This window comes from Octodon degus, unplaced genomic scaffold (genome assembly GCF_000260255.1).
Source record: "Octodon degus isolate 3935 unplaced genomic scaffold, OctDeg1.0 scaffold00146, whole genome shotgun sequence".
Lineage (NCBI taxonomy): Eukaryota > Metazoa > Chordata > Mammalia > Rodentia > Octodontidae > Octodon > Octodon degus.
The window spans coordinates 2,998,057-3,020,580 of NW_004524722.1; the positions used below are offsets into that span (position 1 = coordinate 2,998,057).

The following is a 22,524-nucleotide window of genomic DNA, read 5'->3' on the forward strand; positions in this document are numbered from 1 at the left end:
CAGGTCTCCAGAATAGCTGCTTATGCCTACAGTGCACTTTCTCAGATCCGTGTGGACGCAAAAGAGGAGCTGGTTGTACAGTTTGGGATCCCATGAAGAGAGGGGTCCATGGACAGCTCTTCTCCTCTCTTCAGCCTGGCTCCACCACAACTCCCCTGGTCCCAGCCTCACTGCGGCTTAAACAGTACCCTAACCTACTACTAATCACAGAGAAGAATGTGGAGAAGAGCAAGAGTAGAAGCTCGAGCAAGTGAGGACGCAGCAAGGGGGGTAGAACCTTTGGGACTGGCCTTCGAGGCCCTGGCCGAGGTCGGGTGGGGGCCAAGAGGACAGGGCCTAGTAGGTATGCCAGTCATTGGGAAGGCAGAGATACCACTGTGGGGGTGAACAACAGGGGACCTGGAGATCCCCTTCCCACCCTTTCTCTTGGCCTCAGATCATTCACTCCAGTCCCCCTCTCCCTGACTTGGTGCTTCCATGCACCTCACTAGGGTTTGTGACCAGGGTCTGGATGAGCTTGAATTTGAATGGAGTTTGTATTTCTAGCACCCTGGGTTTTTACATGTTTGGTCTTTTTGTTTTTGTCACCCTTGATAAAGGAAGTGTATTCATTGTGTGCTGGTTCCAGCCCCTCTGTCCTCCTACCCACCGCCCTAGTACTTCTGACTACTCAGATCTGTGGGCAGTGAGACCAGGCAAGGGAACACAAGGGGCAATAGAGAGGAATCTAGGAATAAGGATTCAGGGTTCCAGGTCCTAAGACTGGGTAAGAATATCATCAAGGCTGAGCAGTCTTGAATCTGAGGCATCTGTGCCATTGAGGACCCTGCTTCAGGCGCAGTGAAAATACTGAGTCCTCAGTTTTTGGTGAAGACTAGGCTCTGCCTAGGACACTTTTGCTTTGTTTTTTTAAGACGGACTATGTAGTTCAGGCTGGACTTGAACTTGTGTCAATCCTCTTGCCTCAGCCTCCTGAGTATTTGGATTACAGGCATGTTGGCATGATGCCTGGTTTTGTTTTTGAGACAAGGTCTTAGTAATCCATGCTAGCATTGAACTTACTATGTGGCCCAGGCTGGCTTAATACTCAGGACAGTCATCTTCCCTGAGCCTCCCAAGTGCTGGGAATGCACCACAGGCCAAATGAAATCTTAAACAAAGTAGAACAGAGTAATCTGACTAGAGTGGATCACAGCCCATCTTCCAGGCCTGTCACAGAGGCCTCGGAGGCAGCTCCAAACACCCTGGCACTCCGAAGAACTTGGAAAGCAACCATCTATTCTAGTTCTATGCTATCTAAACTGAAGAGTACAAAGAGGCCTGGAGAGGCTGGATGAGTAGCCCAAGGCCATGTGGTGGAAGCCAGCTCTCCTGTATCCCAGGCCAGCAGGGCTTTTCTGCCATGGCCTTTTTTGGTTAAGTAAGACTAGAGCTACAGATGGTTGCTGGAGTTGGAGGACATTCAAACAAGGTACAAATGAATTCTAATCATCTCAACAGCTCAAATCATTTATTGTTAAGCCAAGTTGACTATCCTCTGGGCTCTACACCTGAGGAGCTCAGATCAGAGTATGTTCTCCTTGAGGTGGGTCTTCTTGGGCCTGATGTTCATGCGTTTCCAGACCTCAGCTGTGGTACGGTCCGATTTGGTAACCCCACTGAAGTCGAACGTGGTGATGCGGGGCACACTACACAGCACATATTGCCTGTGGGGAAGATCACAGGCACAGCCCCCTTCATCTCTGCCTCCTTCAGGTGCTGCCAGCTCCTCTGGAGACTATAGAGTGTGGTGTGGGGACACTAGTTCATCCTCACAGCAAACGCTTTGAGGTCTGCTACTCCTTGTTCAGGTCCACTAGTAGCAGAATTATTTTAGGTTTGTCTTCCTTCATCCTTCAAAGGAGCCCAGCTGGACCCCAGCTCCAGGTACAGGACACTTACCTGTACCCCTTCTCTTCCTCTATGGGGTTCCCATGGAGTGTCAAGCTCCGGAGCCGAGGGAGGACAGCTAGTTTGTTCACCTCCCCCAGGCGCTGGATGCTGTTGCCATGAAGATAGAGGACACTCAGGTTGAAGACTGTCGTTAGGACCTGTTAGGAGGAACCCAGAAGCCAGGCTGGATAGGACCCTCGGTCCCTCTGCTCAGGATTGACTGGCAGAGAAGGAAGTTCAGAGAACCACCTGCTCTTCTCTCCAACCCTTACTTTGTGACTCCACACTTGCATTTACTTTTAAGAGACACAGGGCTATCACAGTAAAGAACTGTGACCTGGTAGGCAGCAGGTATAGGCCCTGGGTCTCAGCACTGCCTTCGTCTCTCTGATCCTAACTTGCCCTTTCACTGTGACTGAAGGGTTGGTGTCAGCAGGAGAAAGGAATAGTGTGTCATGCTAGGCACATAAGGAAAGTTTTTAAGATACTTGAAGTAAGACTACTGTACCAGGGTAAATCTCCAAGTCTTGCCTCAGCCCCTTGCCCTGCTAACAGGGATCCTGGTAAGAAGGGGCCACATTTTGTTTATTTTATTTTTTGCTCCGAATGCCTTCAGGGCAGGTTTGGCTGGCTTCAGTTGTGGGGATCGAACCACAGCAATCTGAGCCTGACTGCTTTGAAGCAGCCACTTAAAGAACTGAGCTAAGGGGCAGGCCCCCTATTTCTTCAAATCTGAATTAGATTTTTCAGCCAAGTAAGTGATGTACGTTTCTTACTACCTCTTCCACGGCAAAACTCGGCACAAAACAGTGAGTACCCAACAGCGGCAGTTCTGTATCTACTCGTGTTACTTTCATTTAATGCTTACAAAACCTTTATGATGCTGACACATTATCCACATTTTTCAGAAAACAGGGCAAGGTGGTATGGCTTGGTTTGCAGTAGAGGGACTGAAGATAGGGCCTTTGGACTGAGCTACATCTATAGCCCTTCAATTTTGAAATGGCTTCCCTAAACCACTGAACTGCACAGGCTGGGCTCAAAACTTGTAAACCTCCTGCTTCAGCTTCCCAGAGTTCTGGAATACAGGTGTGCACCAACATGCTCACCCAAGGCTGAGACTTTGAGAGACTGCCCAAAGAGATAGGCAAATGCAGGATCTGAATCTCCATCTTGGCAGCCCCATAGTTATGTGCTTTGGACCACACCATGCTGCCGCTCTACTCCCTGGTAGGACATGACAGTGGAGAGGCCAGAGCATCTCAGGACCCCCTACCTCCACCCCACTCCAGACTCCCAGGGCTAGGAACTCACAGGGTCAATGGAAGTCAGATCATTGAAGGACAGGTCGATCCAGGCCAGGTTCTCTGGATGCTCCAGCAGCTGTGAAACCACCTGGGTGAAATCTCTCAGGTCACTGAGGACATTGTTGTTCAGCCACAAGGACTGGGTCAGTGACTTCCCTGACTTTGAATGCTTCAGTGGTCGTAGCCCAGTCCTTGGCTCCTCACTAAGCAGATCTGTGAGGACAGAGTGAGGCCTGGGTATGTCATCTTTGCTTTTCTGGCTTTAGAGAGTGGGAAGGAGCACAGCTGGGAAGATGAGCTGATGGGTTGCAGCAGTCAGTTGTTTGTGTTTTCTTTACATTTATGTATTTAGCACAGAGCCTCACTATGCAGCTCGTACAGCATGTGGTGCCGGGGATCCCTGTCCTGGCACTTGCCAGGCAGGCGCTTAAACCACTGAGTTGTCTCTGTGGCCCCAGAGTTTATGTATTTTTGCAGTACCGGGGATTGAACTCAGGACCCTGCGCTTGCCAGGCAGGTGCTTATTCTAGTGAGCTATCGCCCCAGGCTCTCCAGAGTTGTTTAAACGAAGGGCCAAAGGTGTCATCTCAGGCTCTTGGCTTTCCAGGTCAGGTGGTCTGACTGTGTATTCTGTCCCAGAGTCCTCTGTATACCAGTCTGACGTGAGAATGAGGGAAGGGGAACCCCACTCACATCTTAAGAGATGAAGAAATTAAAACCCAGAGTTGTTAGACTTGAACCAAAAGATGTTAGCTAAGCAAAGACATGTAGAAAGGGTTAGCAAAGGTGCACACCCCTCGTGCATATGTCCCAAGGGGACAAGGAGGAAAAAGGAGTCACTTGTCTTAAATGCCAGGCTAAGGATCTCTAGCTTTATCTTTTTTTTTTTTTAATATTTATTTCTTTATTTATTTTGTGTGTGTGGCCAGCTCAGCCCACCAGGGGGCAGGGCTGGCTGGCATGTGGTGCTGGGGGATTGAACCACGGTCCCTGGGCTTTGCTTAGCTTAGCTTGTTCTAAGTAGGTGCTTTAGACCACTGAGCCATCTCACCAGCCCTCTAGCTTTATCTTATATGCGATGGGAAGCCACCAGTATGTTTAAAGCAAAGGAAATGATTCAGAATTTTCACTTGAAACATCACTGGCTGGACATGGTGGCACAGGCGGGTAATCTTAGCACTCAGGAGGTCGAAGCAAGATCATTTTGAGTTCAAGACCAGCCTGGGCTACAAAGTGAGCTCAAGGCCAGCCTGAACTGCAGCAGGAGATCCTGTCTGAAAACAGAACACTCCCAAGCTTCTGTGTGGGTAGGTGGGACCACAAGACCAGCTTGGCTGTTTTAGTCATCCAGGCAAGAAGTGAGAGGGATATACAAGCAGCACCGCTTGAATGAAGATTCAAGGGTAGAAGGATATTCAAGGGTGGTGCCCAGTTTTTGCTTGATTGGGTGGCTGGGTAAATTATTAACTGATAATTACAAAAGAGGCTTGCTTGGTAGTGATGATTCAGGCATGGCTGGTGTTTCTGAGGTTTCTGTAGTACAGATAGGTAGAGAGGCCAAGTAGGTAGTTGGATAAGGAAATTTGAAGCTTCAAAGACAGACTTGAGAATCATTAATGTCAGATGTACAAATCAGACTGAGTCAAAGAGAAAAAGTCCGTTAGGGAAAATAAGGGCCAGGCATAGTGGTTTTTGCTTGTAATCCCAGCAACTCAGGAGGTGAGGGAGGATTACTACTAATTCAAGGCTGATCTGGGCTACATAGTTCAGGGCCAGCCTGAACTACATAGCAAGAGCTCCCTAGCTCCTAACCTCTAAAGAAGTTAATGCGTAATTGGAAGGACAGGAAGAATCAAGAGGATAGTTTAGGGAGTGCTAGGGGTGGTGGTGCATGCCTATAATCCCAGCACTTGAGGCTGAGGCCGGAGGATCACAGGCTATACAGGCCAGTCTAAACTGCATATTGAGACCCTGTCTCAAAAAAATGTTTATGGAATTAAGTTTTAGTGAGACAGACTTGAAAATACTTTGGTGACTCTTGACTAGAAATGAGATTGGAGTGAGTTGCAGAGTGCAAGGTAAGGAAATACAGCCAGGTAGCAGTCACTTCTGAAGGTTTGGCAGAGGAGACACATGCAACACCCCCCCTTCCCCGCTTTTTAAAAGCTGTGGCCCAAGCTCACAATCAGCAGAGCAGAACCAGACACCGATCTGGCTGGGGTGGTTATATTTTCCTGATGCTGCTAAACATTTGTTTACTATCAAAGGGTGTTTCTGGGGGAAGAAGTATTTAGCGTTTGCTAAACTGAGCTTGGTTGTCTTCATATTCCCTTCAGTTCTCTTCTGGACACCGCTCTGATCCCTCCCCAATATTAGCTTCCTCTCCTCAGCTGCAGGGCAGGGAGCACCCACCAGGTGGCTCTCTGCCATAGCCAAGTGAACCGGACCCAGCAGAGAGAATCCAAACTTGTCTCCTCACCCCTCCTGAGAACCCTCAAATGAATAAAAACTAAGGCCAAAATAACTTCACATGAGCTGCATCAAATCCAGTGAGGCAGAGAAGCATGGGATGCCACTCAACATGGGAGCCTGGGATGAGTGGATAGGCCTGAAATGTGAAGCTGCTGTTAATAAGGTTGAAGTGGGGTATCCAGATTGCTGGAGGTTCTTGGGCTCTTCAGAGGCCACCAGAGTGCTGGCTTATCTCAGGAGCTAGTAAAAGCTTCCTTGGTCAAGCTGGGTGCAGCGGTACAGGCCTGTAATCCTAGCACTTTAGGATGCTGAGGCTGAAGAATTGCAAGTTCAGACTAGGAAACTTAGCGAGACCCTGTCTCAAAAAAGGGGTAAGAATGTAGCTCAGTGCAAAGATCCTGGGTTCAGTCCTCAGTACTACCAAAAAAAGAGAATGATTCCTTGTTAAGAGCAGGCCAATCCAGGTTTGGAAATCAGACCACAAACATCAACAGTACTGGGAAGTTCCAAAAGGACCAGGAGAAACCATCTTGTCATCTCTGAAGGTCTGCCGTGCAGCTTTTTCCATGTGTTCCTGGAGGCAGAAGTCAGCCTGATATGAAGAATCGCCTGTCGTCAAGCCCATAATGAGTGTTGGTGTGTATGGTGGGGGACACTCAACACTAGGTTTGTGAATAGAAGTTGGGGACTGTTGGTTGCAGGTGGGATCAGTCCATACTTAGGTGACATTCTCCAAGCTTTAGCTTTATCAAAGTACAAATTAAATGATTTGGTTTTTTTTTTTTTTTTTTTGCGCCGAATGCCTTCAAGGCATGACTGGCTGTCTTGTGTTGTGGGGATCGAACCACAGCAACCTGAGCCTGACTGCTTTGTTGAAGCAGCCACTTAAAGAACTGAGCTAAGGGGCAGGCCCCCTAAATGGTTTGTTAAAGCCACCACCATTCCAGATGCTATGACCCATCTTGATTCGTTTAAAAAAGTATCCCAAGTACCCCCAAATTGTATCCTATCCTTTGATCCTAGTGATAAATTTCCAAAGCTCTGGGGAACTGAAGGGACTCTGGCCTTTGGAGACTTTGATTATGCCTCTTTCCCTTACTCCTTGACACACACTTAGCAAGGTGCACACTTTCTTGTGTGTATACACACACAGCAATGTTCAATAGGTGCTCAGTGAACACTGACATTAAGTGAACAAGGCCTGTGTATGTATTCTGGTTTATGCTGTAGAGACTTGTTTTTTTTGAGACAGGGCCTCATTCTGTAATTCAGGCTAGCCTTGAACTCACATGTAGTTGAGGCTAGCCTCAAATTCACAATTCCGCCACATCCTCCTGAGTACTGGGATTACAAGCATGCACCACAATGCCTAGTCAAGATGCTTCTGGTAGTAGTAGCTTGTTTCATTCTGAGTTCAGGGAGAAGAGCCACATAACTCTCAGAGCTGGAAATTTCCACGGTGAGAAGGAGCTCTATACCCCACTCACATACTTGTCACTTCAGTCACCTTGCACATAGCCATTACTATATCTGAACCCCTTTTGAAATGTGGACTACATCAGTCAGAAATGATGGGCTCAGTACACAAAGATCACAGTAGATAGGTATGTGCTGGGGAGACGTCAGATGTGAGTTACAGCTGTGGTTGATGCTAACTTTAAACCCAAGGTTAAGGTTCGGCATTCCAGAGCTTACAAGTAGTTCGGCTTCCTGACAGAAGATCAAAGCCCAATAATGAGTAGAACATAGTGGGTGTGAACATGTATTCTGTCAGGATGGGTAACAAAGCCAGGAATGGCAGAAGCTGGGAAGAACCGCTGACTCCTCCAGTCTGGCACTGCACAGAGCCTATTTCCTGTGGCCTCCGAAAGGGTGTCGGCTGCCCATTTATGAAGACAGTGGTAAAGGGGAGTGAGTGTGGGCAGTGTTAGGAACTGCATGACTTGGGGCCGGGGAGATAGCTCCGTAGAATAAGCTCTTGCCTGGGAAGTGCAAGGGCCTGAGTTCAATCCCCAGTACCACAAAACAAAACAAAACAAAACAAAACAAAACAAAAAACTGCATGGCTGGAATTTGCCAATAAATATTTAAACTGGAAACATGACAGCTTATTAGTAATTTATCTCTCTTGTGTTTTAATAGTGATCAGAACAGACCTGTGTTCCTAGATAAAGGAAATAGTTCTTCCAATTTGCTAGAATTCTGCAATAGCCTGTAGTTTCTGCTCACTAGTTTCCTCTTTTCAGGTAAAAACAAGCGAATAAAATACTATTGGCTGATAGATTGATGTCCCGGTTTTCTTTTTTCTCTCTGCACTAGAGATTAAAGTTAGGGAATATTACATACTCAGCAGTTTTTTATTTTGACACAAGGTCTCCCTAAGCTGCTCAAAGTTGTGGTCTTCTTGCCTCAGCCTTCCAAGTAGCTGAGATTATAGTCATGTGCTATTGTACTTACCTGCTCATTTTTGGGGGTGCTTAGGGGTACTGGAGATTCAACCCAGGATCTTTGCATTGACTTGTATTTCCCAGGCCCTTTAAATTTTTTTTTTTTTGGGGGGGGGTTGTTTTTGTTTTTCCTTTTTATATATTTGGTGCAGGTTCTCACTATGCAGCTCAGACTCGTAGTGATCCTGTTTTTAACCTCCCCAGCGCTGGGATTACAGGTGTGCAGCACGCCTGGTCTCAGTGGCAGGCTCAGCACGCCAGGGTACAGGGCTGGCATTGCATGTGGTGTGGGGTATTGAACCCTGGTCCCTGTGCTTGCCTAAGAGGTGCTTGTTTTGTTGTTTTGAGACAGAGTCTCACTCTATAGTTCAGGCTCGCTTTGAACTCAGTGCTGGGACTATGGATGTACACCCCCACACACCCTGCTGTTTGGCTTCTTTTTAAAATGGTCACCTACTCTTAAGAGGCCTCTGGTTCCCTTCAGATTTGCTGTGGTTTTGTTTTGTTTTGTTTTTGTTTTTTTTGTATTTTTTAGGGAAGGGTCTACAGGGTGTTCAGGGTTACTACTAGATCAGACTTGTAGTGATCTGCCTGTTTACAGCCTCCTGAGTGCTGGAATTACAGGCCTGTGACACCATGCCCAGTCTCAAATGTCACCCAGCACGCCCAAGGGGCGGGGGCAGGGCCAGCGCAGCAGGCCTGGGGATCGAACCTTCGGCTCCTGTGCCTGCTTGCAGGGGCGCTTTAATCCGCTGAGCTATTTGGCCAGCCCTCAGATTTACTGTTAAAAAAAGCAAACCAAACAAACTCCTGAGTTGGGATATAGCTCAGTGGAACTTACCCAGGATGGGGTTTGATCCCCAGCACCACAAAACCAAACACTTCTTACTCTCCAATGGCAACAACAAATCTACAAGCATATAGGAAGAAGCACACGGGATGGCAGATGCTGAGTGAACTAAAGTGCCTGCTTAGGCAAGCACAGACATGGTGGTTTGATCCCGGGCACCACATGCTGCAGGGCTAAGACTTGAGTCAAGGCATGGTGGCGCATGTCTGGAATCCCAGTGCTGGGGAGGCTGAAAGCAGAGGATCACAAATCCAAGCTGTGTAGTGAGACCCTGCAACAACCAAATACATTAAAAAAAAAAAAAAAAAAAGCACTTCAGTCTTTTAAGTAGAAGACTGGTTTCTTCCTAGGGACCACACTGGGCCTCTTGCCCTGTGAGGCTGACCTTGGAAGACATGGATGCTTTTGAAGGAGTAGTCAAGAGGAGGCTCCTGCACCGAAGTGTTCATGTAGTCCTGCTTGCTCATAGTTCAGGCCATCATTCAGCACCTGCAAGCACCAGCCCAGAGTCTCGGGTGCAGCCTGAGAGGAGAGAGAAGGATGGGTTTTCCAGGTACAAGGGCCACCCACCCCTACTTTACTTGTAACCCTCCAGCTCTACTTTTGATCCCTCTATTACTCTATGCCTGCCTATCTGCATTTCCTTTTTTTTTTTTTTTTTTTTTTTTTTTTGCAGAACGGGGGATTGAACTCAGGCCCTTGCACTTGCCAGGGAAGTGCTTATTCCACTGAGCCATCTCCCCAGTTCCTGCATTTCCATTTTAAGCTATTAAAATTTTTTTTTTGGAGACAGGTTCTTATGTAGTTCAGGCTGGCCTTGAACTCACTATGTAGCCTAGGCTGGCCTCAAACTCACAAAGATCCTCCTGCCTCAGCCTCCTGACTGCTGGGATTACAGGCTTGCCCCACTGTACCCTACTAAGATTGCTCAGCACCTGGGGCCAGCATGGCATGTAGTAGACAGGGATCAAACCTGGTTCCTTGTACTTGCCAGGCAGGTGCTTAGACCGCTGAGCTATCTCCCCAGCCAGTAATCATTTCTTGCATTTGGAGAGGACTTGCTCTTCAGAGCACGTTCCTATCTCTTAGAACTCCTCTGACAACTGTAACTCCATTTTCTATTTTTCTAGATGGAGAAATGAGACCCAAAGGGTAAAGGACTTGCCCAGAGTTAAGCCAGTGAGTCAGGTGGAGACTGCAGTCCCAGTCCCCTGAATCTTCCTCTGAGCTTTTCCGCTACTCCACAGTAGTTACCATGGAGACCCTCTTTATACCTGCCCTCTGGTGACATCAGCTGGGCTACTGTGTTGCTTAACAAACCCTTGAGATGCTGTGCTGGGTCTGCTTGCATCTGAGGGCTCATGGTGGTCTGACCCAGCTGGAGATGTGCCACCTTCTTGGCCCCCCTTGTCCACCAGTCTCCATCCCTCTCCATCGAAGACCCTACTTGCATCCACATCCTGAGTGTGGCGCCAGGCAACAAACACACACAAAACCAGAGTTTGCCTCTCACACTCACCTGTCACTGATGCCTGAAACTCCACCATTAGAGATTCATTCCTTTGGGTTCAGGGATTGTTCCCTGTTAAAATGGAAATACTCCCCAAGAGGGGTGAACACAAAAGTTATCAGTCATTTGCAGTGTGGTGCAAGTTGTCCTATCAGATTCCAGTTTGTTAGCTGATAGAAAGTTGAGAACAGGTTTTTCCTGGAGACTAGGGAGAGTCATGGACTACTCACCTGAAATGAAGAGAACTGAAGACACTTTACCACGGGGTTTTTAGCATGTTAATCATATAAACAAAAGAGCAATAGCCCCACTACTCAGGAGGCTGAGGCTAGCCTCGAAAAACCTAGACCCTGTATCAAAAAAGAAAACCAGCCAGGTGTGGTATGGTAGTGCATGCCTGTAATCTGCAGGATCAGTGCAAATTTGAGACAAACTGGGGCTACATGGTTCAAGGACTGCCTCAGCTACATAGCAGGACACTGTCTTTTTTTTTTTTTTTTTTTTTTTTTTTTCCTGGAACTGGGGATTGAACTCAGGCCCTTGCACTTGCCAGGCAAGCACTTATTCTACTGAGCTATTTCCCCAGGCCCTGGAACTCTGTCTTATAACAAATGAGACACCAAATCAACCTTCCTTTTCTGATGTTGGAATGAAAATATTTTACACTTGAAATTTGGATCAGTTGACTGCTATATGGACATGGTAGATGCAGAAATTAAAAGAAAATCTGATGTTGGATGAAGTTTAGCATAATTATACACTCATCAAATAGGATGTTGTTTTTTTTTTAATGTGTGTGTGTGTGTGTGTGTGTGGCCAGCTCAGCCCACCAGGGGGCGGGGCTGGCTGGCATGTGGTGCTGGGGGATTGAACCGCGGTTCCCGTGCTTTGCTAAGCTTGTTCTAAGTAGGTGCCTCAGACCACTGAGCCATCTCACCAGCCCCAAATAGGATGTTTTGTAAAACAGTGCTGTCCAAAAGAGGAATAAAGTTACACGTGCAAACCTCATATAATAGTTTCCGGGCCAGGGAGATAGCTCAGTGGAATAAGTACTTCACCTGGCAAGCGCAAGGACCTGAGTTCAGTCCCCGGTTCCGCAAAAAAAAAAAAAAAAAAAAAAAGTTGCCCACATAACCCATGTTTTCTTTTGGCCTTCTTTTTCTTTCTTTCTTTTGAGACAGGGTGTTCCCATGTAGTTCAGGCTGGCCTCAGACTTGCAGGGATCCTTTCTCCTCAGCCTCTTGAGTGTTGGGGTTACAGGTGTGTACTACTGTGCCTAGCTATGTAATCAAAGTTTTCTAGGAGCCATAATGAAAGTAAAATGAAAGAGGTAAAATTAACATGTTTTATGTAACCTAATATATCTAAAATATTCACATGTAATCACTATTTTATCTAAAGTATTCACACTTAATCACTATTAGAAATTTTTGAAATATTTTACACTTACAATTTGGATCAGCTGACTACGGTATGGACATTACAGATGTAGAAATTAAAAGATATCTAGACTTTAAATATTTATGCTTATTTTTAGCTGTGACATTCCTGGTAGCCAAAGCAAAAAGGGACACCTTGGGATATGTGGTTCTTATCACTGGATTCAGAGGAGAAATTAGTCTGTATGTAGAGACACTAAAATTAACAAATATTATTTATTTTTGTATACTGGGGATTGAACCCAGGGCCTTTGTACTAAGCTACAGCCAGCCCCTTTAAAACTATTTTTATTTTAGACAGAGTTTCACTAAATTGAGGTGTTTCCCCAACTGCACCTGAACTTGTGATCCTCCTGTCACAGCCTCTCAGAGTGCTGGGATCACAGGTATGTGCCACCATGCCCAGATAGCAAATATTCTTTCCTTTCCTTTCCTTTCTTTCTTTTGAGGTAACAGGGATTGAACTTGGGACCTTGTATTTGCTAGGCAGACCCCTAAGCGACTGAGCTATATCCCCAGCCAGATGGCACTTTTTTTTTTTTTTTTAAGGGAAGGGTCTACAGGGTGTTCAAGGTCTCACTACTAGATCAGACTTATAGTAATCCACCTGTTTACAACCTCCCAAGATTACAGGTGTGCGCCTCCACAGCCAGTCACCCTGGGGGTGGGGCCAGCACCATAAGTGCGGGGATTGAACGCCCAGCCCCTGAGTCTGTTTGTGGGCACTTTAATCCGATGAGCTATTTGGCTGGCCCTCAGATGGAAAATTCTTAAAACAGAACTTCTGTTAAAAGCTGAAGACCTGATTCTGGTTTAGGCTTAACATAGTTCAGTTTAGCAGGTTTCAAGGGATAGAAAGGGAAGGCCTTGCTCTCAAAGAGCAGCAGTCTCCATTGACCTCAGACAGGTGCTAGCCTGAGTTAGGTGACAGCTGAGTTCTCAGACAGTTGCAGGACTGGTCCCTTGGACACAGGCTGTGGGTTAGGGAGATCTCAGTCCCTGGTACAACACATCTGCAGACAGGCCATGGACTGGCAGGGCTGCAGAGTCGGAACTGGAGACTGACACTGGTGGCCCAGAGTGGTCTCCAAAGAAGCCACGAATGCAGTGCTGAGAGAGCCTGGTACCAGGGAGCAACAGTGCAGAAACCTGAGTTCCTCTGCCCTGGAGATGGCCATGCCCCTCGCCAGAGACACAAAGTCTTAAGGACAGAAAGCCAAGCAAGAATAGAGAAGGAGCTGGGCATGGTGGCACACACTTGTAATCTCTGTGAGTTCAGGGCCAGCCTGGGCTGCATAATGAGTTCAAGACCAACCTGGATTACATAATGAGATCCAGTCTTAACTCCCCTGCTGCGTGGTGAGGGGAACAGAGAAGAAAATGGCAAGGCATGATCAAGAAGGAAAATACAGAGTGGGCCATGAAAAAGGATTCCTCAAGCAAAGGAACAGAGCTTGTGGGAACAAATGGGCCACAGGCCTAATCAACTGACATGCTTTCTCACACATGTGAAGACTCATTTATTGCATAAAGATTTGGTTTTGAGGGGGTTTTGGAGAGAGGATCTCACTCTGTAGCCCACGCCAGCTCTAAACTCATAACAATCCTCCTGCCTCAGCCACCCAAGTGCTGGGATTACAGATACGTGCTAACACACTGAGCTCTGGTTGTTTGAGACAGGGTTTCACTGTGTTGCCCAGGTTGGCCTTCAATGCATGATTCTTCTGCCTCAGCCTCCCAAGTGGAGGATTACAGGTGTGCACCACCATACCTGGTATTTGTGTTAGTCTACAAGCAGTCAAGGACCAGGGTTGATTCTCTGCACCATATGCTGCGCTGCCCCCGCCCCCCCCCGCCCCCATGTGCACTGAGCCAGCAACAGCCTGGGTGTGGTGGTGCACACCTGTAATACCAGCACTAGGGAGGCTGAAAACAGGAGGATCACCATGAATTTGAGCTGCATAGTGAGACCCTATACCAAATACAGAAATTGAGGAATCTAGCTGAAATAAACCTAGGCATTGCAGCACCTACAACAGACCTGGTACCTGCTTACTTTTCTCAAAGACAGTCCTAGGTTGGAATCTCAAGAGTTTTCTACCATGGATTTTAGCTTAAAAAAATGATGAGTAGGGCCAGGGAGATGGCTCAGTGGAATAAGCGCTTCCCTTGGCAAGTGCAAGGGCCGAGTTCAATCCCCGGTTCAGCAAAAAAAAAAAAAAAAGATGGGTAGATTTTTACTGTTAATCTCCTTGGTGACCAGAAAACTTCAGCGCAGTTCCTAAGAATTCATTCTGTGCAGCACCAGCTTCTAATGGATTTTGAGTCAGTACTAAAAATGGGGTTTCAAGAAGCTGGATAAAGCCTTGTGTGTCACAGGCCTGTAATCCTAGCATTCAGGAGGCTGAGGTAGGAACTGCTGGCAGTTCACAGCCAGCCTGGGCTACAAAGTAAGTTCAAGGCCAGCCTGAACTGCATAGCAAAATCCTGTCTCAAAAAAAACAAAAACAGGGGCTGGTGAGATGGCTCAGTGGTCTACAGCACCTACTTAGAACAAGCTCAGCAGAGCACAGGGACCGCGGTTCAATCCCCCAGCACCACGTGCCAGCCAGCCCCGCCCCCTGGTGGACTGAGCTGGCCACACACACACACACACACACACACACATAAATAAATAAAATTTAAAAAAAATAAAACAAACAGGGGCTGGTGAGATGGCTCAGTGGTCTGGAGCACCTACTTAGAACAAGCTAAGCTAAGCAAAACACAGGGACCACAGTTCAAGTTCAATCCCCCAGCACCACATGCCAGCCAGCCCTGCCCCCTGGTGGGCTGAGCTGGCCACACACAAAATAAATTAAAAAAACAAACAAACAAACAAACAAAAAAACCCTGTAGCCCAGGCTGTGAGCTAGTATATTTTACTTATCATCTTACATACAACCTGGTTTACAACAGGCACAGATGTTTGTGGGATGAAAAAGGAGAAGCTACTCAATACAAGGATTTCTATTTTGGAAGAGTTGATGTAAAACTGTTCCATTTTTTTTTTTTTTTTTTTTTTTCCTGGTGTAGGGTCTCACTACGTAGCATGGACTCGTAGATCCTCCTGTTTTCAGCCTCCCTAGTGCTGAGATTACCCAGACTCAGTCACCAGTTCAGCACAACTGGGAGCTGGGCCAGTGCAGCATGTGGTACTGAAGATTCAACCCTAGTCACTGTACTTGCCTAAATAGGCGTTTAGTTGGCTGAGGTATCTTGCCGACCCTCTTCCAACTATTGGTTCCCAGGTTCAACTATTTCATTCATTTCATTTATAGTAAGGTATCAATTCAGTTCTGCAAACATGTGTTGAGTACCTGCTGCCCTGTGCTTGACCAAAAGGAATGAAGCCAAGATACACATAACAGAACCCTGTTACAAGAACAAAAAGACCTGCTGGGTTTCTACTGATCGTGGCAAAGCTGCCTGGATCCAGTTTTGAGTAATAGCTGCCTATTCATTGACTACATTATTATTATTATTTGTATTTTAGGGAAGGGTCTGCAGGGTGTTCAGGGTCTCACTATTAGATTTGACTTGTAGTGATCCACCTGTTTACAGCTTCCCAAGAGCTGGGATTACAGGCGGGCACCACCAGGCCCAGTCTCAATTGCCATTTTAGCACAACCTGGGGGGCGGGGCCAGCACGGCAGGCCCAGGGATCAAGCCCCTAGCCCCTGTGCCTGCTTGCAGGCACTTTAATCTGCTGAGCCCTCACATTCATGTTTTGACACTCAGCTGTGGTGTACCTTCTTCTACCTCTCTGCCAGATAAAATTGGTCAATGTGTCCTGTGTTAGTGATTGTTTTGCTGATCCCTATTTATGCATCTATTCTATTTTTGTCGTATAACATAGTTCCATCCCCTCTGGTGCTGGACACAGCAGTGTAACTTGTTCCGGCCAGAGAGCTGTTGAGAGACATGCAGCAAACAGGAAACTTTTTTTTTATTTTGGTACCAGAAATTGAACTTATGACCTCATACTTGGCCAGGCAGGTACTGTGTTGTTGAGCCAAATTCCCAGCCCAACAGAAGCTTTAAAGGGGGGCATACTGTCTTGCTCCTTGTCAGTGTCTTGATGAAAGAACAGGGTGGCCTGCTGATGGAAGGTGAGGGCAGTGCTGAGCACACCTCTGGGCAAGATCAGGAGAGCAGGCCAGTGCACAGGAGGCTGCAGGTGAATCAGTGAGCCCATCCATGGCCAGCAGAACCATCCAGCTGACTCAGAGGCTTAGAAGTAAGGGTAAATAGGGGTAAATGGTTACTGTTTTTAGCCACTCTCTTTTTTGGGGGTATGGTTGTCATACAGCAATGCCTGATGCTCACCCCTTTATACTTTGGACAGAATTTCTTTCTTTCTTTCTTTTTTTTTTCTTTTCTTTTTTTTGGCAGAACGGGGGATTGAACTCAGGTCCTTGCGCTTGCCAGGGAAGCACTTATTCTACTGAGCCATTTCCCTGGCCCAGGACAGAATTTCATTACAGCCCATTATCTATGAACTCAAGACAAACTCCCCCTTGGAATAAATGGAAGCAGTTGTACTCTTCTTTAGGCTATTTTCTGTTCCCTTCCTGTAAATTTGAGGGCACAGACAAGAAATCAGATTTCTTTCTCTGCTTCTCCAATTATTCTTCACTGAGTTTGGCAAAAACCAGGTATTAACGAATGGTTTGATGGGCAAATGGATAAATGGAAAAATGAAAGAAGAAATGTAGGAATAAATGTAGTTTTTATGCCTGGCATGATAGTCTATACCTCTAATCCCAGCACTCAGGAGGCTGATTACAGAAGGACTGATGCAAATTCAAGGCCAACCTGGGCTATGTAGTGAGTTTAAGGCCAACCTAGACTATACACTGAAACCTTGTTTCAAAAAACATTACAAAACAAAAACAACAATAAAAAGGAAAATAAGAAATCGGGTCTATAAGGTATCACATGCAGGGTCTGACTTCTGGGGAGACCTGACAAAGCTGGGAGGCTACATTCCTATGGCTTTGTTTTTGGAGTCAGTCTTTCCCTGCTCTTCTGGCTAATGACCTGGAGATAGAGTCCAGCACCTTCATCTGACCAGACTGACTTAGCAAATGACAGGGCTAGGGGCACTTGATTTGAATTGGATTTTATTGTTGTTGTTTAGCAGAATCTATTAGAAAATGTTACATACTACATATTTGAGAGCATGTTCAATGGGAAATTCTTCAAAATTGTAAAAACAAAACAAAACAAACTTTTTTTTTTTTTTTTTTTTTTGATGGTGGTAGTAGGGATTGACCAGGGCTTTTTCATGAATTTCCACCAGGACAGGAACCAAGGTTTTTTTTTTTTTTCTTCAAGTTTTTACTAACAGTTGTACATTGTAGCAAGTAGAAGGATTTAATAATTATCTAAGAAACTGCAACAGTAATACTACAAAAAAGAGGGACCTGAGGTTGCTACAGTTAAGACCTGACTTGCTCACTCCTAAAGTAGTGACTCAGAAAACTCTGAAGGGTAACCCTTTTTGTTTTGAGGCATAGTGAGACCCTGTCTCAAAAAAAAAAACCTGACAGCTCACGGACTTCAGGTAGAAGACAAAACACTAAGTTGCCCAGACTACATTGGAATTTGGAGAGCTGCACTAACAGAAGTTAGCTGTGACTTTTTTTTTTGTGTCAGATCTGGGGACTGAACTCAGGCCCTTGCGCTTGCCAGGCAAGTGCTTATTCTACTGAGCCATCTCCCTGGCCCCTCCCTGTTTTTTTTTTTTTAACTTCTTTTTTTTTTTTTAATGGTGAAAGTTGACATGATAGTTGAAATCAAATCAAACAACATAGAGAAGTACATGCAGCAGGGTTGAGGGTTTGGTTCACTGGTTGGGTGTCTGCCTGGTATGTACGAAGCCCTGGGTTTGATTCTCAGCCTCACAAAGAAGTGGGGGAAAGTACAAGGTCTTTGAAAACGAAGTGTGAATCTCCATAAAGTTTGGGACTGTTACCTGCTAGAATGCATTTATCTTTTTTTTTTTTTTTTTCAGAACCGGGGATTGAACTCAGGCCTTTACGCAAGTGGTTGTTCTACTGAGCCATCTCCCCGGACCTAGAATGCATGTATCTTAACATTAACACTGAATTATTTTGTAAAAACTTATTATTAACTGTCTTACCTCTGTAACAGCTGAAGTGTATTCCATGTTATGTATCATACTTTAATTTAATTTACTTAAGTTTATTTAACCAATCTTAAATTGACAGACATTGATTTCCATTTGGAAAGTTGGAATTTAATTTGTCACTAGCCCCTTTCTGGCCCCTCTCAGGAAGGCAGCAACAATAACCACTAAGATATAATCAGGTGAAAAAATCAAAGGGATTGACAGTTTGGCTGGGTGTAGTGATACACCTGTAATCCCAGCACTTCGAAGCCTGAGGCAGGAGGATCGATGCAAGTTTAAGACCAGCCTGGGCTACCAAGTGAGTTCAAGGCCAGCCTGAACTGCATAGTGAGACCCTGTCTCAAAAAAAAAAAAAAAAAAAAAGACAGCTTATGGGCTTCAGGTGGAAGATAAATCAAAGTACATTATGAGAAAATTTGGGACATAAAATCTGGGAAAAAATACAGTCCCAGGTATCAAAGAGAACCTCAGGCTCCCGCCAACCTATTTCTTGTCTTTTTTTTTGAGAAAGTAAGGCCTACCTGTGGTGGCACACGTTTGCAATCCCAGCACTTGGGAGGCTGAGGCAAGAGGATCACTGCGACTTGGAGACCAGCCTGGATAATAAAGTGAGCTCAAGGTGACCCTGAACTTGTCTCGAAAAAAACAAAAAAGCAAAACAAAACAACAACAACAAAAGAGCAAAGCCTACACGAACTCATGACAAATGAAAGATAGAGTATTAAGGATAACTCTTGGATTTTTAGTTTGTGCATATTCTGTGGTAACGGAAGATCAGGCTTGGAACAGAGCGGCGGGGTACACAGTGAAATGTTAAAACTGGGTTGCCTTTGAGATACCCCAAAGGAGATATCTAGGAGACAACTAGTTATACAGATCTGCAATTTAAGAGGGCTGGGCAGGACATACACACTTGCGTAAGTCTGCGTACAGGTGGCCAATGAAGTTATGGGTGTCACGGAGTACCCTAGAAGAGGCTATAGACTGAGATGGAAAGTAGACAAAGAAATTGGAAGAACTTTTAAGACAGTGAATGGCGCATCAGATAAGTTTAGTCTTTCTGTGGAGCCCCTTCCCTCTCTCTCCAGGGAGCTCCTGTGCCTTTGAGTGGGTTTCCTGCTTCCCCTCTAACTCACCCGCAAGCGCCTCCCTCGCAGGCTCTGAGTCCCACTAATTTAGGGTTACTCCGCGCAACTCCACGGCAACTACCTTCGTCATCCGAGCCGTGAGCGCAGCCACGGCGCCTAGTAGGACCCGAAGGCCGCGGGGCATGCTGGGAGTCGCAGTTCCTTTGGCCCGCCCATAAATTGGGGATGGGATCCGGAAGAGGCGACAGCCCTCCTCCGTTCCCAGTAACCCTCACGTTTCCTCCTCCGCGGTCCTCCAGAGTACCTGCGAACGACTGCTGCCGACCGGGGCCAATCAGAGGCCCGCATGAGAGGGCGGGGCCGTAGTTTAAATTAATTGCGTTTTGCCAGTGCTGGCGCGGGCCCTCTGCGAGGTGCGACCCTGGGGAGCGCGCGGCCAGGTAACCGGCGCGGGCCCGCTGCTGGTGTGCGGCCTGGGTGCCCGCGGGGATACCTGGGCCTGACGGGGGTGCTGGCGAGGCGGGTGCGAGCGGAAGTCCTTCATAGCTGAATCTGAGAAGGGAGACTCTTAGTGGTAAGGTTTGAGCGAGGAGGGGAATGTCCGTGGGGGAGGCCCGGGGCGCGGGGCGGCGGGGGAATAGGTCCGAGGTGACGCGGGTGAGGGGTGGTGCAAGTTCCGGAGAGACTGTAACTGAGGAGACTTGTAACGGAAAGTCCCTGCCGGTTATTGTTAACAATAGTAGTAAAAATTTCCTGTGCACACTCACTACGTTTCTGGCGTGCGGTTGCATCCTTTTAAAGGAACATCTTTTTAATTTGCCTTACAGACCTTACTGTACTTTATTGCAGATGGGGACCCTGAGGTTTATAATTTTTTTTAAAATAATGTTTAACTTAGCCAGGGAAATACATCCAGGGAAAGATTGGCTCTGCTTCGAATTTTTGAAGCCTGCGCATAAACGACATAAGTTGTGTGGGCGTGCGCGTTGTTTTAGCCTGTTACTTTCCATCCATGTAAAAGATGATGTGTTACCTAGGTTGTAAAGTTCAAATGAGGTAAGGTGATTCTTGCAAGCACCTTGGAGAGTATAAATTGAAGACCTATACTAAATGCATCAGCACTGGCCTGTAATCCTAGCTGCTGTGGAGGCTGAGGCAAAAGGATCCCAAATTCAAGCCTTGCCTGGACAATTTATTGACTGAATCCTGTCTCCAAAAGGTGTGGGGTGCGTTAATCCCAGCACTGGGGAGGCCAAGGCCAGATATGTAGCCCACGTGGCCAGCGTGGGCTACATAGTGAGACTTTGTCTCAAACAAAACAAAACAAAAAAAGGGGGTAGGGATAGGGACACAGCTCAGTGGTAGACTACCCCTGGGTTGCATCCCTAGTAGTGCCCAAACAAACCAAAGAAACCTAAATTATATGGCTGTGACTGTGTGTGAAGACTGGGAGATCACCCTCTTTTGCTTTTCTCTGAGGTAGCGCTAGTCGTCCGGTATTGAGAGTTTCTTTGAAAGTTTGTCCACTCTTCTAGATAGATGCTGTTACTGCATCTTGATGTCTCTGCAAGATTTAGACATGTTATGATTGTTAGTATATGTTTTATTTATTTATTTAATTTTTTTTTGGAACCAGGGATCAAACTCAGGCCCTTGTGCTTGCCAGGCAAGTGCTTATTCTACTGAGCCATCTCCCTGGCCCCTTATTTATTTTTTGATATAGGGTTTACATGTAGTTTAGGCTGGCATCACACTTAAGGTGACCCACCTGCCTCAGCCTCCCAAGGGCTGCGATTACAGGTGTGTGTTGTCTCACCCAGGTATTACTGTTTGTTTGGAATGGTGTGTTTTCTTAGCCTGAAAACAGATAAGATCCTGGTTTTCCCATCTCATTTAGTGACTTTTGAACCTCAGCATTAAGGTATCCTCTTTCTTGGAGTTGCTAGCATGGCCTCCTAAGCATGTGATATTTAAATGTTTGAATCCATACTTCTCTTTCTGACCTGGCTGTTGTCTGGTCCAAAGATCTGGGTTGTCAAGTGTGTTATTCAGGGATGGGCAGTGTGGTGGATTGACACCTGATGCATATTTGTAACACCTAGCTAAACGAGCCATTGTGGTACTGGGTGTGGGAGGCCCACCTGAGATTTGTTGCCAGCAGCATAAGAGGCAGAACTGGAGAAGAGGAGAAGCTGTTAGGGAGGCCATAGGGAGCTGTTAGAGGAACTTGTCATGTTGGCTTTCCTAATGGACTCTGCTGTTCTCATCGTTGAAGGAGCTCAGGACCTTGTTATCACTGAGAATGGCTATAGTCCACTTTGGGGGAGCCCTGGTCCTCATTTTAAGCATTGCGTCCTGGCTCCAGAGGGGAAGATGGTATATTGCTCAGCCTCATGGAGAAGCTTGTCTTGTTGGCTTTCCTGATGGGAACTCAGCTTTCCTCATTGTTGGAGGAACTTGGGCTCTCACTGTCACTAAGGATGGCTGTAGTGCTTCTCAGGGGCGCTCTGGTTCTTACTTTGAGCATTGCATGATGGCTCCAGTTCAGATCCCTCAGTCTGCTAACATAGATCCATTGTCCTGCTGGCATAGACTTTCTAGCTTTCACCATTGAGCTTTGGGCCTTCCCAGCACAGATCTGTGAAGTTGGCCTACCCGACACCTTGTCGTGGGCTCCAGATCTCCAGTTGGATTTGTGGGAGGTATTGTTTTGGGCTCTAGGTTCAGCTGGACTCATGCAGGACATTACCCTGAGATCCTGGCCCTGAGCTGGATTCTCTGGTCTTTAGTTGTATGAACAGATTTCCTGCACTCTTTGTGTATGATTCTTTGGGTGTGATTCATTATAAAATAATCTTGTAGTTGTCCTGTATTGTATTGGTTCCCCTTGCAAAACCCTAAGCTGTGACAGGTAGGGACTTCTGATTGTGAGGGTGGTGGAGTAGTCTTTGTAGATCTTTACTGTGTATGGGACTCTTTTTATTTATTTATTTATTTTTTAATACAGGGTCTACAGGGTCTCACTACGCAGATTGGACTTGTGATTCTGCTGGGTTTTTTATATTTATTTTTTTTATTGAGAAATAAATATGATTGAGAGTTTCACAGCTGATTAATAGGACAGTTTTGATAGTCAATACACTGTACATTGTTATCTTCTTAGTGGTTATCAATAACACAAGAAGCAGACAGGATATTCTGTCCAAACACTGTTAGTACACCTCTTTCTTCTCATTGAATTAAGCGAAAGTAGCTGTGAATTTATCCTATTTTGTATATATAA

At 46.2% G+C, this 22,524-nt stretch overlaps 2 protein-coding genes across 12 annotated transcripts in view; one reads left to right on the forward strand and one right to left on the reverse strand.

Moving 5' to 3' along the window:
• Positions 1-1,036: 1,036 nt before the first annotated feature.
• Lrrc51 (leucine rich repeat containing 51) lies at positions 1,037-19,411 on the reverse strand. 4 transcript variants are annotated; one of them, XM_023702010.1, is made up of 6 exons: positions 19,290-19,411; positions 10,528-10,590; positions 9,394-9,530; positions 3,247-3,452; positions 1,942-2,090; positions 1,037-1,706 (listed from the first exon to the last, which is right to left on the reverse strand). In XM_023702010.1, the coding sequence occupies exons 3-6, from the start codon at positions 9,473-9,475 to the stop codon at positions 1,565-1,567; spliced, it is 579 nt and encodes a 192-aa protein (XP_023557778.1). In that variant the 5' UTR covers positions 9,476-9,530; positions 10,528-10,590; positions 19,290-19,411; the 3' UTR covers positions 1,037-1,564. The 4 variants fall into 4 exon arrangements, with proteins under 4 accessions (XP_023557778.1, XP_023557779.1, XP_023557780.1 ...); XM_023702011.1 differs by having other exon boundaries at positions 10,528-10,607; XM_023702012.1 differs by lacking the exon at positions 10,528-10,590.
• Positions 19,412-19,522: 111 nt separating this feature from the next.
• Positions 19,523-22,524, forward strand: part of Numa1 (nuclear mitotic apparatus protein 1) — an 81,758-nt gene continuing 78,756 nt past the window's right edge. For 5 of the 8 annotated variants that reach the window (XM_023702037.1, XM_023702043.1, XM_023702047.1 and 2 more), the window contains exon 1: positions 19,523-19,681. The gene's annotated coding sequence lies outside the window, so the exon portion shown is untranslated. Of the gene's footprint in view, positions 19,682-19,708; positions 19,816-22,524 lie in introns of those variants that run through there. The other 3 variants (XM_023702046.1, XM_023702048.1, XM_023702040.1) reach the window with 2 other exon arrangements.